The 14,154-nt window shown below is 31.1% G+C and overlaps 2 protein-coding genes across 2 annotated transcripts; both read right to left on the bottom strand.

The window, feature by feature from the left end:
• Positions 1–573: 573 nt before the first annotated feature.
• LOC145803305 (uncharacterized) lies at positions 574–1,362 on the bottom strand. The gene is made up of 2 exons (XM_082896584.1): positions 802–1,362; positions 574–750 (listed from the first exon to the last, which is right to left on the bottom strand). Exons 1-2 carry the CDS (start codon positions 1,360–1,362, stop codon positions 574–576), a joined length of 738 nt encoding a protein of 245 aa, XP_082752710.1.
• Positions 1,363–1,380: 18 nt separating this feature from the next.
• On the bottom strand, positions 1,381–2,662 carry LOC145803303 (PKS-NRPS hybrid synthetase cheA-like). Its single transcript, XM_082896583.1, has 2 exons — positions 2,130–2,662; positions 1,381–2,050 (listed from the first exon to the last, which is right to left on the bottom strand). Exons 1-2 carry the CDS (start codon positions 2,660–2,662, stop codon positions 1,381–1,383), a joined length of 1,203 nt encoding a protein of 400 aa, XP_082752709.1.
• Positions 2,663–14,154: the final 11,492 nt, after the last annotated feature.

Raw genomic sequence — 14,154 nt, 5'->3', positions numbered from 1 at the left:
TTTTCAAATGCAGCGTATTGCACATGCACTACAGATTTCACATCCTATTATTGACGCTGGTTATCAGGAGGGGATTCGACATCTTTATCGACTTTACCAGGCTATCGAGAGTATGACACATGTCTTTGAAGGTCAGCACATTGACGAAGCTGGACCTAGTTTTGCTGGAGGTCGCTTTCCATCTTCGACATTGACATACAGTCGTAGGCCTAGGCGTAGGCATACAGCTGATTCGTGACATGTTATTTTGTTACATGTTATTTTGTTAGTTGATGAATTTTTTTTGGTGTTTTTTGTAAGATGACATTGTTGTAATGGTAACAGTGGTTAATATTTTCTTATTAGAATGGAATGGTAACAATGGTATTGTAATGACATTGTAATGACATTTTATTATTAAAATGGAATGGTAACAATGGTCGTTGATTTTCTAAATGATATTTTCTTATTACAATGGAATGGTAACAATGGTCGATAACATTCAATCCACATTGCAAAACATAACACATCAACATCAAAAACACATCCATTAATTTCTTCTATAATTCTAACATTGTGAAATGCATACATGTGTCATGCGACATCAACAACATCAAAAGTCTCTCGAGTAGCTACATTATCATGAATAATGTCCTTGAAATGTTGAATGTGACGCACATATGCATCATCCCAGTCGACAGGGCAAGGGTGACGGTATTTTCTCCAATTAGTGGCAATAGGAGGAACTAGATGGCCTGGCTGCAACAAAACCTGCACCAAATATCAATTGACTTAGTGGTCATACCTCGTAACTTCTTGTACATGCACAAACCCAATTGATAAGTTTCTGTTATACCTGAACGAAATGATTTCCGTTGACAAACCCAATGGCAATCTCACGTTATCAAGTTGAGGTACTGGCACTGTTCTAAGAGGTAAAAAGGTGAGACATTGCTGTAAAGACAAGTGGTATAACACAAGATTGTAGCACGATGCAACAAGATGCCCCATGTCTGGCATAGTCATCCAATGTGAGTATCCAGGACTGTCTTCAAAGTATGACAATATGCTTGTCAATTCTTCAAACCTTTCATAGGACCCATAAAGTGTAATGTATTCCTCTTTGTGTGTGTGCAGCTCACCCAACAGGTCACGCCTAACCTGAGCCCAATCATCTTCTGTATGACCAATTGAAGCAGCTATAGCCCTGAAACCACAATTCCCATTTGCAGCTACATCCTTGACAAACTTAATGTATGGTTTCAACCCAGCAGGGACAGCATCAACATATGCACCAGGTTTCACTGTTCTAGTAATGTATGCCTTTCCTTTCGGATTCACCTTCTCATTTCCCTTAACAGGTCGCTTCTTCTTGGTTTGCATAGAAGCTAATGTAGTGATTTAAGTGTCCCTAGGTGAGAAGGAATCATGTCCAGATTGCACTAACTCAAATGCACATGGGTCACGACGGGTAGAAACATTGATCTTCTTATGATCCCGAGGACGTATTTTGGGCTTCACCTCCGGCTCAACAAGAAAAGTGCTTCCCGGATATACAATCTCTTTCAACTTCTTCAAAAGCTCCAATCGCATGGTTCTATCACTTTCATTAAACTTGTTCACAAATAACTCTACTTCTGCATTACAAGTCACCTCCGTTTCCTTTTCTTTATTGCATATGGAGATATGAAGTTGCCTCCACTGTGAGTATATGGTAGCAAGTGGTATAGGACGATCTTGTCTGATGTAGTCAGCAATCTCATGGGCGCAAGGTAAACCATGAGTGTAGCGAAGGACGCATCCACAAGCTTCAACATCAATACCAATGGAATTGGCTCTCTTACTCTCGACAAGCAAATACTCCAATGCAGAGATAGACACATTACCCCGTAGCTCCCTGAATTGAGAAGGTTTAAATTGATGTTGCACAACAATTAGACTTTTCTCAAATGAAGCCTTGATATCAGTGTGTTGCAACTCAAGCAAACTGTGTATTTTCTCAAATGATGCCTGAAATGAGACTTGACATGAACCCAATTGTCTTTTAAGTTTTGCATGTGCACTCTCAGCCCTGTTCAATTCAATGTAAGTCAAATTAAAATCAAGTACATGACACTTATTAATAACATATTGAAGAAAAGTAATCTTACCAGTTCGTTGTAACATTGCCACAATGCATACACGTGTCTGTCCATGCCGCCACAAATTTGTCCTTGTAAGGAACCAACCAAGTATCCATGACGTATTTGACTGCATCAGGATAACTACTGAATTCCTTAAGTAATGATTTAAGATGCTCCTCGTATTGAATTTCAGAAGATGAATACACTACAGAGTTCCACTCATGGTTGAACTTCTCCCATTTTTGCTGTGTCTCAAACATTTTCTTGCATTTGGTCAACACATTCTTACTGATATGCCAACGACATAATAAATGTCTGGCACTCGGGAATATCTTCTGTATGGCATTCATCAAGGCTAGCTCTCTGTCAGTAACAATAACTGTTGGCACAACAAACCCATCCATGACATCACGCAATGTAGCTAACACCCACGCATAGTTATCGACCCTCTCATACTGTAAGTATGCGAAAGCTACAGAGAATGTCATTTCAGTTGATGTCACTCCCACAATTTCAATAAGAGAAAGCCGATATCTGTTGGTTTTATATGTGCAATCCATAATTAATATACGCAGGAAAGACCGAAATAAGTCCAAACTAGTAGGATATGCCCAAAACAAGTCTGTCACAGTCATCATGGACTCTTCAGACCGATGGCGCTCAATGTAATTATACTTGGCCAATTCACCCAATAAGTGTTGCATCTGTGATCTTCCAGCTCTCTGTACCACCCTGTTTCGATGGCGTACATTGTAAATGGTTTTAAGTGTGCTTACATTGAGGGCATCTCACTGTTTCAAGGTTACTAGGATTTCTTTTGGCCGAACCATGCTCTTTGACATATCCATTAACAATGTTTTCTCATCCTTTGATAGCCTCCCCGCATATGAATGTCCCTCGAGGTGCTCCGCAGGTGGATGATTATGCAATCCGCATACTACGGTCAATGTCCATTCATCATGTGTGGTAAACCTGTGAGCCCTCATATCAAAAGGACAACCACATTTCTTCGTACCGGTTATTCTTGATGTATTGTTGCTATCATGTTTTAACTTCTTTGTTGCTCTATATTGGCCACTCCTCTCACAAGCAAGATACATCCTGGGTTTTTTTTTCCCTCCACCATAGTCTGATGTTTTGATTACAATGACCAAACCATTTCTCTTTCCAACTTCACGTACCCAGTTTAGCAATTCATTCTTACTTTTGAATATCTACAAAGTTAAATAAATATTATCAAACATTTACATTTCGTGAGCAATTCGAAACATAATCGTTATAATTTCGTAAACTGAACCTGTTCAGTTGTGAATTGAGTGGTGTAATCTAACACAAAATCCGTGCAAACCTGACTTCCTTGAGTTGACACATATTCCTGCATGTTTTGTATAACGTTACAAATTTGTAATGACATTATAAAGATTAATTTGCAATTTGAAACTGTAAATTTGGTATGCAATTTGCAAATTTGGAATAAAAAATGGAAAAAAAAATTTACTTCATTCGGAAGTAGTTGTTCGAATTTTTTTTCAAATTTCGGAAGTTGAATGTTGTAAAAGTTAACTTTGTTCGGACAACAACTTCCGAATTTAAATACATTGTTCGGACAACAACTTCTGAAATTTATTACTTTGTTCGGACATCAACTTCCGAAAATAAATAATTATTTCGGTAGTAGATTTCCGAACCAAATAACACAATTCGACTCTGGTTATCCGAACGACGCTGGGAAAAAAAAAATTAAACTCACATTTCCTTCGCTCTGCTTCACATGAACACTTATTTGCTGATTTTCAGAAGGCAAATCCTCCATAGCAATGATGTTTTCCCTACGAATGACGAAGGTTGATGAATGAGCGCATTGAGAAGCTGCAGTGCATGTGCAATACGAAAATGCCAAAGCCCTTTGGTTTCACTTCTAGCTCAATGAACTTGGAAGAAGCTATGAATGACACTGCATCCACAAGCTACACACACGATGCAACAGATGTGAACTCTGAGGTGTGCATTGAGATGTTTTCAATTAACAATGGTGTCTAAAATAGTAATTTTACTTAGGGATAAAATTGTAATAAAATTAAATATCATTAAGTGTGTGTATTAAGGGGATTAGGTGTGGGTTGCATTATGAGTTGAAATTACCATTTTATCCTTTAAATGTTTGAACTTGTCATAACTCTTCAATCCAATTGTCATAACTCTCCAACCCATCTTTCATCATCTCTCGCTTACCATCTGAAGAAAGAAGACTTTCTGTCACGGATCTCTCTCTGGTGGAGCTCTCCCTCTCAAACCACGCGATCGGCAAAGAACTATGACAAGTAAATGAATTGTAATAATCTCGAATTCGTAAACGTAAAAGTTATAGGCAAATTGACTAATAATTGTAGTTGTATTTGTAATTGTAATCTATGTGAGGACAATTCAAAAATTTTGTAATCTATGTGAGGACAATTCAAAAATTTTGTAATTGCATAGATATTTTACTTTTTTAATTAAAATTCAAATGTTGCCTAAATTTGTAATAATCTCAAATTCATAATTGATAGAATTGCAAGTTAAATTTGTAAGAAGTTTGTCAATTTTTTTTAATTCTTGTTTATAATTATAAGTTAACTATCAAACAAATAAAATGGTATATGCAACAATTAGTATACTTTAGTGTACTAATAAATGATTACTAATAATTGTTGAATTTTTAAAAATTTATAATTTGTATAATTGGTAAGGTTTAAAATAATGTCAGAAGGTATGTTGGTAGTATGCCAATTGTTTACAAGTTATATATTTTTTTTTTTATTGCTCTTTTAAAATTTATTTATAATTCACAAATTGAAGATTTCAAATTTTATTTTAACTGTTACGAGCTGCGTCTAGATTCTGTTAAAAAAAATATAAATAAAAAGATGCGTTCAAATTCACCCACTGCCACGTCAACACAAAAATATTCATTTTCCTGTTGGAGGAGTACATGGACACATGTAGGGGCAGTTTGGTAATTTCATATGAAAACATCATTTCAAACCCTTTTACCAATATAGCCATTCAAAAAAAATTCAACCTATTTTCTCAAATACACAAACTAAAATAGCTTATTAAAATAGTCAAATAATCAAAAAATCTAAAAAATAATCACTTCTCAAACAAGACCTTTATATGCAAGTAAATTTTTTCTCAATACTATCAAGTATATATTTACCATTTTGCTCGAACTTTTTTTTTTTTTTTTTTTAATTATAAATTTTTGATGGCCCCTTTTAGAAGTTTTCGTTGTGCCCCATAAAATTCAAAGGTTAGCCTTATCTTTTTGTATGTCTTTCGGGGGAAAAAATTAAATCGATTCGATGGTCGTAATATTTTTATTTTATTATTTTATTTTAAAAAAAAAATAAAAAATAAGTATGTTTTTAAAGATAAATTATTTATTTTATTTTAGAAACAAACACAATAAAATATAAAAAAAATGTTATAATTATCATATCGATATAATTTTTTCATGAATAATATATACAAAAAAACTTTACAAATAAATAATTCGAATTATCAAAATGAGACACATGGTGAAACCCACAAGCCCCTCAAGTATAACCCTTACAATGTCATGTTGAATCAGTTAAATTGTTTTTAGTCTTGGTATATTAATAATAAAAATGTGAAATTCCGAACATGATAATAAAAAAAAACCATTAAATACCCCCAATTTGAGATTTTTAGGATGCTCTGCATATTTGTTTAAGAAGGTTTGCATGTTGTACATTATTTCCATATGCATTCGACATTTTTTTATGCATTTGACTTGATTTCATTGATCATTTCCAAAGCCCTTTTAGGGTAACTTTTCTTAAATTGAAAATTGATAATGATAAAATAGAAATTAAAAGTCTTCTTTCTTAACTTCTAAATAATCATATTTTTTCAGTTCATTAAGTTATTTTTGCCTCATAAACTATAAGTAAAAGTTGTATTGTACCAAGCACATTTGACCTATATTTCTTTATAAAAACAAATTAAATAAAAATATCATAAGTAACTCTAAATAAGTTACACCAAACAAGACCAGTGGTATCCATTTTTTGCATTTTCCTTGGCTAGCCAATTCTAAAGAAACGAAGGGGAATTTTTTTTTTAATTACACTTTATTTCCTATTTATTTATTTATTTATTTATTTTTATCTCTATAAATTTGAAAGCCAAACACAACATTAAAGATAAACGGCAAAAGATCTAGAAAATAACAATTAGGATAAAGAAAATTCAAGCAAGGGTGTCCAAAATTAATTTTATTATAATTATAAAATAAATAAATAAAAGATAGGCTACCTTTGTGTGTGTCCCCCAATGTCTATGTCAGTGGGAGTTTCTGTGGTGCCAAATTGTCACAAGAGAATTTTGGTAAAAATCCAGTGGGTTGGGTGGGTTATACATGTGTGAAATGAAATTATTCTCTTTCCTTGTGGCCCAAAAATTTTTAGTTATTGATAAGGTTCCAACCCAATAATGTGATGGAGAACAAAGAGCCTAAACCATTGCTGCACAATTTTAATTTCAATCAATTTTGAATAGTAAGTCTACTAATACAGAAACTCAACACATAATATATGTATATATATAATATATATGAATAGATTAAGTAAATTTCACTAACAAATATTTTAAAATTTTAACCATCAATATATATGATGTATCGAATTCTAAAATTTATTTTTATGTTTGTAGTAGAACTGATCAATTTTCTCAAATAAAAAATAAAAACTTTCTCAAGGTCACAACACGTGGGACCACCCTCGCATTATATATAACACCTTGTAGATATTAGCTTAAAGACCAACAACCCATGTAGTTAGTTTCTTATAGTGCTTCCTCCAAAAGCACAAGTATGCAGGTTTTCTTTTCTTTTCCTTTCTTTCCTTCTTTTTTTTTTTTTTTTTCTTTTTTTTATTTATTTATTTTTTTTTTTATGGAGAGAGAAAGAGAGAAAGAGAGAGTGAACAATGAACCAAATACTTGAAAGTCATTTTGAGAAGATAGAAAGGTCACTAGCTATCATGAATCAAGACCCTTTAATAATTTAAGGTGAGGTTGGTCTACCACCCTTCTCTTCTTTTGGCTCACTTTTTTTTTGTTATGAAGACTCAACATTTATGGAGGTATTCATGTTGTACCTTTCATGTCATTTTCTCCTTTGATCTCTCTATTTGTGAGAAAATTAGTTAACTTCAGAATATCACGTAAATAATATCATATAATATTTTGTGACTATTGAATAATTATTCTTATTTGAGATATAATTGGTTTCATCTTGTTTAAATTTTCTTATTATCCTTTTTTACTGGTTTCTAGCAGCTGTGGTCCACAAGTTTTTGAGATTTGAGGCTAACTATCAAAATGAGACATTATTTTAGTAAGTTTTTAAAACAAAACGAGAGCCTTTGATAATAAAAAAATTTGACCATTTTTTTTTTGTAGGCCTTAAGCGACAAATTAAATAACTTAATAATTGAGCCACCTTTTTAACAAGTGCAATGCCCACGCCTATACACCATGTAATATTGAACTAATAATTCATAGGAGAAACATGACAACTAGTGTCTTAAGTCTAGCAATTATATGGGCGTTACAATTGAGCAGGTGTTAGTGTTCAAATCTCATTGACTATATAACAGAAGGGATAAATTATATTTTTTGACCTTATAGTTTGACTCAAAAAATTTTTTGATCCCTAATATTTCAATTTGAATAATATAAATCCTAAACTTTAAGTTAAATTTTAATTTGATCATTCAGAATGCTAAAATTCATAGTTTCTTAATAAGTATCACTCACATGTGGAGTAATATAGAAACAATTGACAATAATTTGGACCTGTTAATTTCTTGGTCACGACCAACTAGAAATAGAACGATCAAATTAAAATTAAATTTATAATCAACTATTAATGCTATTTAAATTAAAAAAATAAAGATCAAAGTTAAATTTCAGTGAATTGGCGGAAATGACCATGACAGAGCAACTCAAAACTGGGACCTCTGCTTCTTGCAATCATTTCCCAACCATCTCATGTACCCTTGGTTGTTATGTTCCACTAAATTCAGTTTTAATTTGTCTATTGAACTACCAATTTTAAGATGCGTCAATGAATTCCAATAGCACTGGTTGAGTACATAAAATTTAGGATAAATTACATTGATTTTCTTAAATTTAACATAATTATATCAACTTTGTTTTTAATGACTAAAGGAATCAGAATTAATACACATTGTGCGAAAACATAAATATAAATAAGGTAAAATATAATTTTTAGTATAAAGGAGATAATAATATCATTTTTCTATTCATTTAAAAAGAGACTAAGTGTTGTATGAATTAAAACTTTAAAGAAATTCAATATAATTATACAAAATTTATAGGACTTATTTCAAACCTCATGGGAGGTGAAAAATTTACCCTAAATTCTAGAACAAGTTAATTTGGTCAGCTGAACCACAATTTCAGAGAAAAGTAGGTATGTCCAATAAGACCCTTGGTTATGTTTGATCACAAAATTAATAGTGAAATATTAATAATTCTATTAAATTAGTGTGGTATTTATTATCCAATTTAGATTAATATCCATTGGATTAATAATCTCACCCCTATCCCATTTCTAATAATCCTACAAATTTGTTGGATTAATTATCTATTGGATTAATAATCGTAAACCAAAATGTTAAAACAAATATAGGATAATTGGGCCCGCGGATTAATAATCCCAATCTCATGCTCTAATCCACCCAATCAAACATGCCCCTTGTGCCTTATCATGAACCTCATTTTCATGATCTAATTTGCTTAATTTGTTAGATTTATATATAAATTGTCCATTAAAAAAATTAAATTAATCTGATAATTATAATCATATAATTTCATTATATTTATTTTTAGAAAATGAAAAATTATTTTCAAATAACTTTTTTCAATCATTTTTTTAAGACAAATATAATGAAATCATATAGTTATGATTTTCATAGTGACTCATAAGAACTTAAAAGATGAACAATCGAGATCATTAATCTCCCCTGTGAGGCCTATGGGTGATATTATTTATTAAAAATAAATAAATATAATAAAATTATACAGCTGCGATTATTATATCATTCTAATTTTTTTGAACTTCCATAAAAAATGACTTGTTATCTATATGAGACCATGATAGGATCTATAAGTCAATTAGACAAAACTGTTTCCCTCTTCATATATATATTCATAAAAGAACATTGGAAATAATTTTAAATCTGTCTACCATGAAAATCCATCTCGCAAAAATTCACTTGACTCAATGAATAAAAATTAATCTCTATCAAAGCACTGAATGATGAATGAGTCATTCTCTTACCAAGTATGATACTTCTGTTCGAGTTTCACAGGTTGTATGCTGCTAGCTCGCCTTTTTCTATTATCCTAGAAATTAGACATAGATTTGTAATATAGGTTCGATTATTTTCACTTTTGTTTAAAAATGTCTTAATTGACCATGAAGCAGTCAAAGCACATCCTCCATTGACATAGTCAACTTCATTAGCATTTTATTTATTTATTGGCAGCGTCTCCAAAATATATTTTAAGATAAATTATAGTAAATCCTTTTAAATTATAATTCGTTTACATTTTACTCTCCTAACCTTCAAAACCCAACCACTTCATAGTATTATCTTGTTACTTAACACTTTCTATTAAGCTTTTGTTAGGAATTTATATATGATTGTTGTGTTGAATTTTTAAGATAATAATGCCTCTATTTAGTGATTTTACATTTACATTTTGTCACTAAAATAAGAAGACAAACTGCAAATAAGCCTACCAGATAAAGGCATTAATGTTTTAAAAAATCAATAAATGTATCATATATTTTATACATGACTTGATTTTGTATAAATTTCTAACAAAATTTGAATAAAGGGGTGTTAAGTGTAATAAGATTATATTTGAGGTGAATTATATTTATTATATATTTAGGCCTAGTTTGACATCTCTAAAAAAATTCAAAAAGTCAAAAAGTCACTATCCTATTTAAGTCACATCATCTTATTTAAGTCACGTCACTTCTCTAACACATCACTTCAAATCCAACCCATACCCAACCCATATTTCATAAAAAAGTCAAAAAGTACACTTATTTAGATCATCCCAAACTACCCCTTAATATCAAGTACTCGTAACATACAATTGAAAATGCCCCTCTCTCTCTCTCTCATGCTGCATTATATATTGATAGCATGCCTTATTGCAGCACCATTTGTCTCCACTATATATAATCAGTATGCGATGAATGATTTTGTTTCATTAGTTTCTGTGCTAAAGACAACACCCCTCAACAGGGCCATACATGTATCATATGCACATGCTTTTGTGATAATTAATTGATTTGAATAAAAAATATAGATATTAATGTCTGTGTCCTGTCAAAGTATAAATAATCATTCCAACAACTAGCTGCTATGGAGAGTTTCAAGGATGGATGATCCATGATCTGCACCATTTGTGCACCTTATGTGTCCATCCTCGCCTCCTCTGACTTATGAAATTAATAGTACACACTTTGGTTTGATAGCAACTCAAACATAATAATCTATTCAATTGACTTTGCCTACTAATTTAGAGGTTTGTCCACTTGGCATTGCCTAATTGGGCAATGTTTTTTTTTCTTCTGGGTTTTCCTTTAATTACATTCTTTATTAGGTATTAGATAATAAAAATAATAATAATAGAAAACGTTACGGAACAGAATCCTGCAAACGGTTGATTATTAAAATTCAAATAATACCAAAATAGTTAATATTTTAATACACATTTTTATATATTTTCATATTAGTGGTAAGTTCGTGCTATGCACGGGATGTGAAAAAATTAATAACATAATTTTTATATAAATAATATAAATAGTTAGACTTTTGTATGTAACTTACAAAAATGAAAAAGATTGAAACTCACAATTGGATTTGTTTGGAAATTGACTTTTTTAATAATTTTTTAACTTTTTACGAAAAGTTGTGTAAAAAAATAGATATAATCAGTTGACAACTTGTAGTGACGTTTTGACTAAAAATCATTCTTTCCAAACATGACTCACAATTTTACCAAATTGGGATGCACTTTATGTGTCAATTTTTAAGTAATCACTACCTTAACTATGTAACTTGAGAGCTAGGTAGAAATCCAAATTAAATTCGAACGAATTTAATTTTATAAGGGCATAACACGGTGGATCTTATTAAAAAAACTCATATATTTTCTTAACTTCTTATCTCTAGTAAAAAAAATTAAATTTGTATTAAAAATGTTTACTATTCTAGTCCTTTTTAGTCTAGAATGATCTTAAAAAAAATACAAAAAAACTAAAAACTAAAAAAGTATAGAGAATCCTAATCCAAAAAATGATGTAATATCATATTTTCAAATTATTAAAAATCTTTCATATACCCTTTCAAGTATTAAAAAAAGTCATATATTTTCTTAACTTCTTGTCTCTAGTAAATAAATAAATAAATTTGTATTAAAATTATTTACCGTTCAAGTCCTTTTTAGTCCAGAATGATCTAAAAAAATATAAAAAATTAAAAAGAAAAAAAGAAAAATTAAAAAAAAAATAATAGATATTAATAATTTGGATATGTTTATTTTATTTTACATTTTGAATATGTGTATCTAGAACAAAAATAAATAAATAAATGAAATAACAATAAATTTAAAAATGTGATTTTAAAAATCTTGCCTTATTTGGTAGTTGAAAGGAGTACAATTAGAAATGTGAGAAAGATTTCCTTATTAATTAATATTAGAAAAAACATGAGGGAAAAAAAAAAGTTAAAGGACCAATGATGTTTTAACATGTGTAATTTTATAATTTAAAATATATAAAATTTGAGAAAAATGGATTAGAACTTTCAATTTCAATTACCTCACAATATTTTCAACAGATATGCTATATATATATATTTGTTAGTTCCACAATAAGTAGGGTTTGATTTGATACAATGAAAATCTCCTAAAATCAAATATACTCAATGAATTTAAATATATATATATATATATATATATTTGTAAGATGTTAAGATAATTGTATGAAGAAAGAAGAGAAAAAGGAATCTCTGTATATTGAAAATGTTGTATATTATTGTTTGTTGAACTATTACAATAAGTGGCCTATATGTAGAACTTATATGGAGTGCTAATCAAGAAACCATGAGAATAAGGAAACCTATAGAAAATATAAAAATCTAACAAATACGGAAAACAATATATGCTAAATATACTTTAACAGTACCCTCAATCTCAAGTAGGTAAACTAACTTGAGTTTGAAAAAACAAAATAAAAAATAAATGATAGTTTCCTGTGTACAGCAAACGAAAGAGCCTACTATGGGCGATTGCGAAGAGCATGCTAAGGGCTTGTACATGAACAGATGCTGAACCATCAGATGTGGTATAAACGTAATTTATGACGTGGTGTTGAAAGGTGATAATAACTGATAAAAGAGTGCGCAGGGGGCAACTTATGACAAGGTGTGCCAGGGGCGACTTAGGTGGTGTGCCAAGGGGCAAATTGGATGGCATATCACTATACTCACCATGATATAGGTATATTACCCCCCTCAAACTCAAATAGATTTTCCGATAGAAACCTATTTGAGGTTGAAAAAGAATTAGAGAGAGTGCGAAAGCACAAAAAAATTAAATTAAATAGATTTTGACCTAAATTTAGATCTATATTAAATGAGCGGAAGATTGAGATTTGACACCCACAATGGAAATGGTAGTTGATTGGTTGTTGGAGATTGGGATTAACACAAGTATGTATTAAAACTCCAGTGGGCAGAAAGACAAGAATGCCAATTGGCTGCCTGCTGGTGAACCAAAAAGATAAGCCGGATCTTATAACTCTGTTACCATGTTATAATGTCTAAGAGAGAGAAAAAAAGAATATTATTTTGTGTATATTCAATACTGTGTATCTTACAAAACAATGAAGATGCCTATATATAAGCAAGGTAAGAGTGGGTAACAAGAAAATTATGAAAATATCCTAATATGGTAAAACCTAATTACAGTATCTAATATATATATACATATATAGATACCATATTTACTAATAGCCCCCTCAAACTTAGGTGGTTGCAAAGAGACCAATTGGAGTTTGGAAAGATAAACTAGAGAATATAAAATAAAAATAATAATATTGAAAGATAGTTTATGGTCATGTCGGATCATTATAGGAGCAACCAGGGCTAATGCCAAAAAATAATTTATGGTCATATCAAATCGTTGTAGGAGCATGGCCAGAGCTAATGCTAGGAGACAGTTTATGGTCGTATCAGACTATTGTACAAATTGGGTAGAGCTAATGTTAGAAGATAATTTTTGGTGAAGTTGTATAGAACCATTGAAGAAACTGGCCGGAGCTAATGCCGAGAGACAATTTTTGGTGAGGTCGTGTTAGATCATTGAAGAAGAAGCCGGAAGCAAAAGTCTTAACTGAAAAGAAACCATGTGCACCAGAAGGTGACTTGGAAAGGAACCATGTGTGCTAACAAGCGGCTTGAATGATGCGCCAAGGGGTGTCTTAGGTAGTGCGCCAAGGGGCAACTTAGGTAGTACGTCACGGTGCGGCTTAGGTGGTGGTGCATCAAAGAGCGACTTAGGTGATACACTAGGAGCAGCTTAGATGACTTGGGTAGTTCGCATAGTGTATCACTATGCTACCATAATATAGGTATATTACCCCCTCCAAACTCAAATAGGTTTGAAGATAAAAACTTAATTGAGGTTGAAGTAGAGGGAAAAATAGAGTAGAGCGGAATAGAAAGACTGTGTTCACAAAAACATATTGAGAAAGGAATTTTTATTTTAATAAAGAGCGATTGAAGATTGGGGACAACTTATGTGAATAGATTATAAAAAAATAAATAAATAAAAATATTTTTTTTTTCTTTTGGGTGTTTGTGGGTGATGGTAGAATGGAAAAAGAACAAGATAAAATAAAATAATATAAAGTGGGTAAAGAGAAAGAAGGTTAGCA

Source organism: Camellia sinensis, chromosome 11, assembly GCF_055761805.1.
Source record: "Camellia sinensis isolate YWXY chromosome 11, ASM5576180v1, whole genome shotgun sequence".
In the NCBI taxonomy this organism is placed as follows: Eukaryota; Viridiplantae; Streptophyta; class Magnoliopsida; order Ericales; family Theaceae; genus Camellia; species Camellia sinensis.
Note: the sequence above shows the minus strand (reverse complement) of the source record. Positions and strands in the feature narration are given on the sequence as shown.

What these genes read in the sequence shown, in the direction of transcription:
- LOC145803305 (XM_082896584.1), bottom strand. Translation starts at nt 1,362, where the DNA reads ATGCAAACCAAGAAGAAGCGACCTGTTAAGGGAAATGAGAAGGTGAAT. An exon ending in TATCAATTGGGTTTGTGCAT is followed by an intron (nt 751 to 801) that starts GTACAAGAAGTT and finishes TATTTGGTGCAG; the next exon opens with GTTTTGTTGCAGCCAGGCCA.
- LOC145803303 (XM_082896583.1), bottom strand. Translation starts at nt 2,662, where the DNA reads ATGGATTGCACATATAAAACCAACAGATATCGGCTTTCTCTTATTGAA. An exon ending in GGCAATGTTACAACGAACTG is followed by an intron (nt 2,051 to 2,129) that starts GTAAGATTACTT and finishes TGAATTGAACAG; the next exon opens with GGCTGAGAGTGCACATGCAA.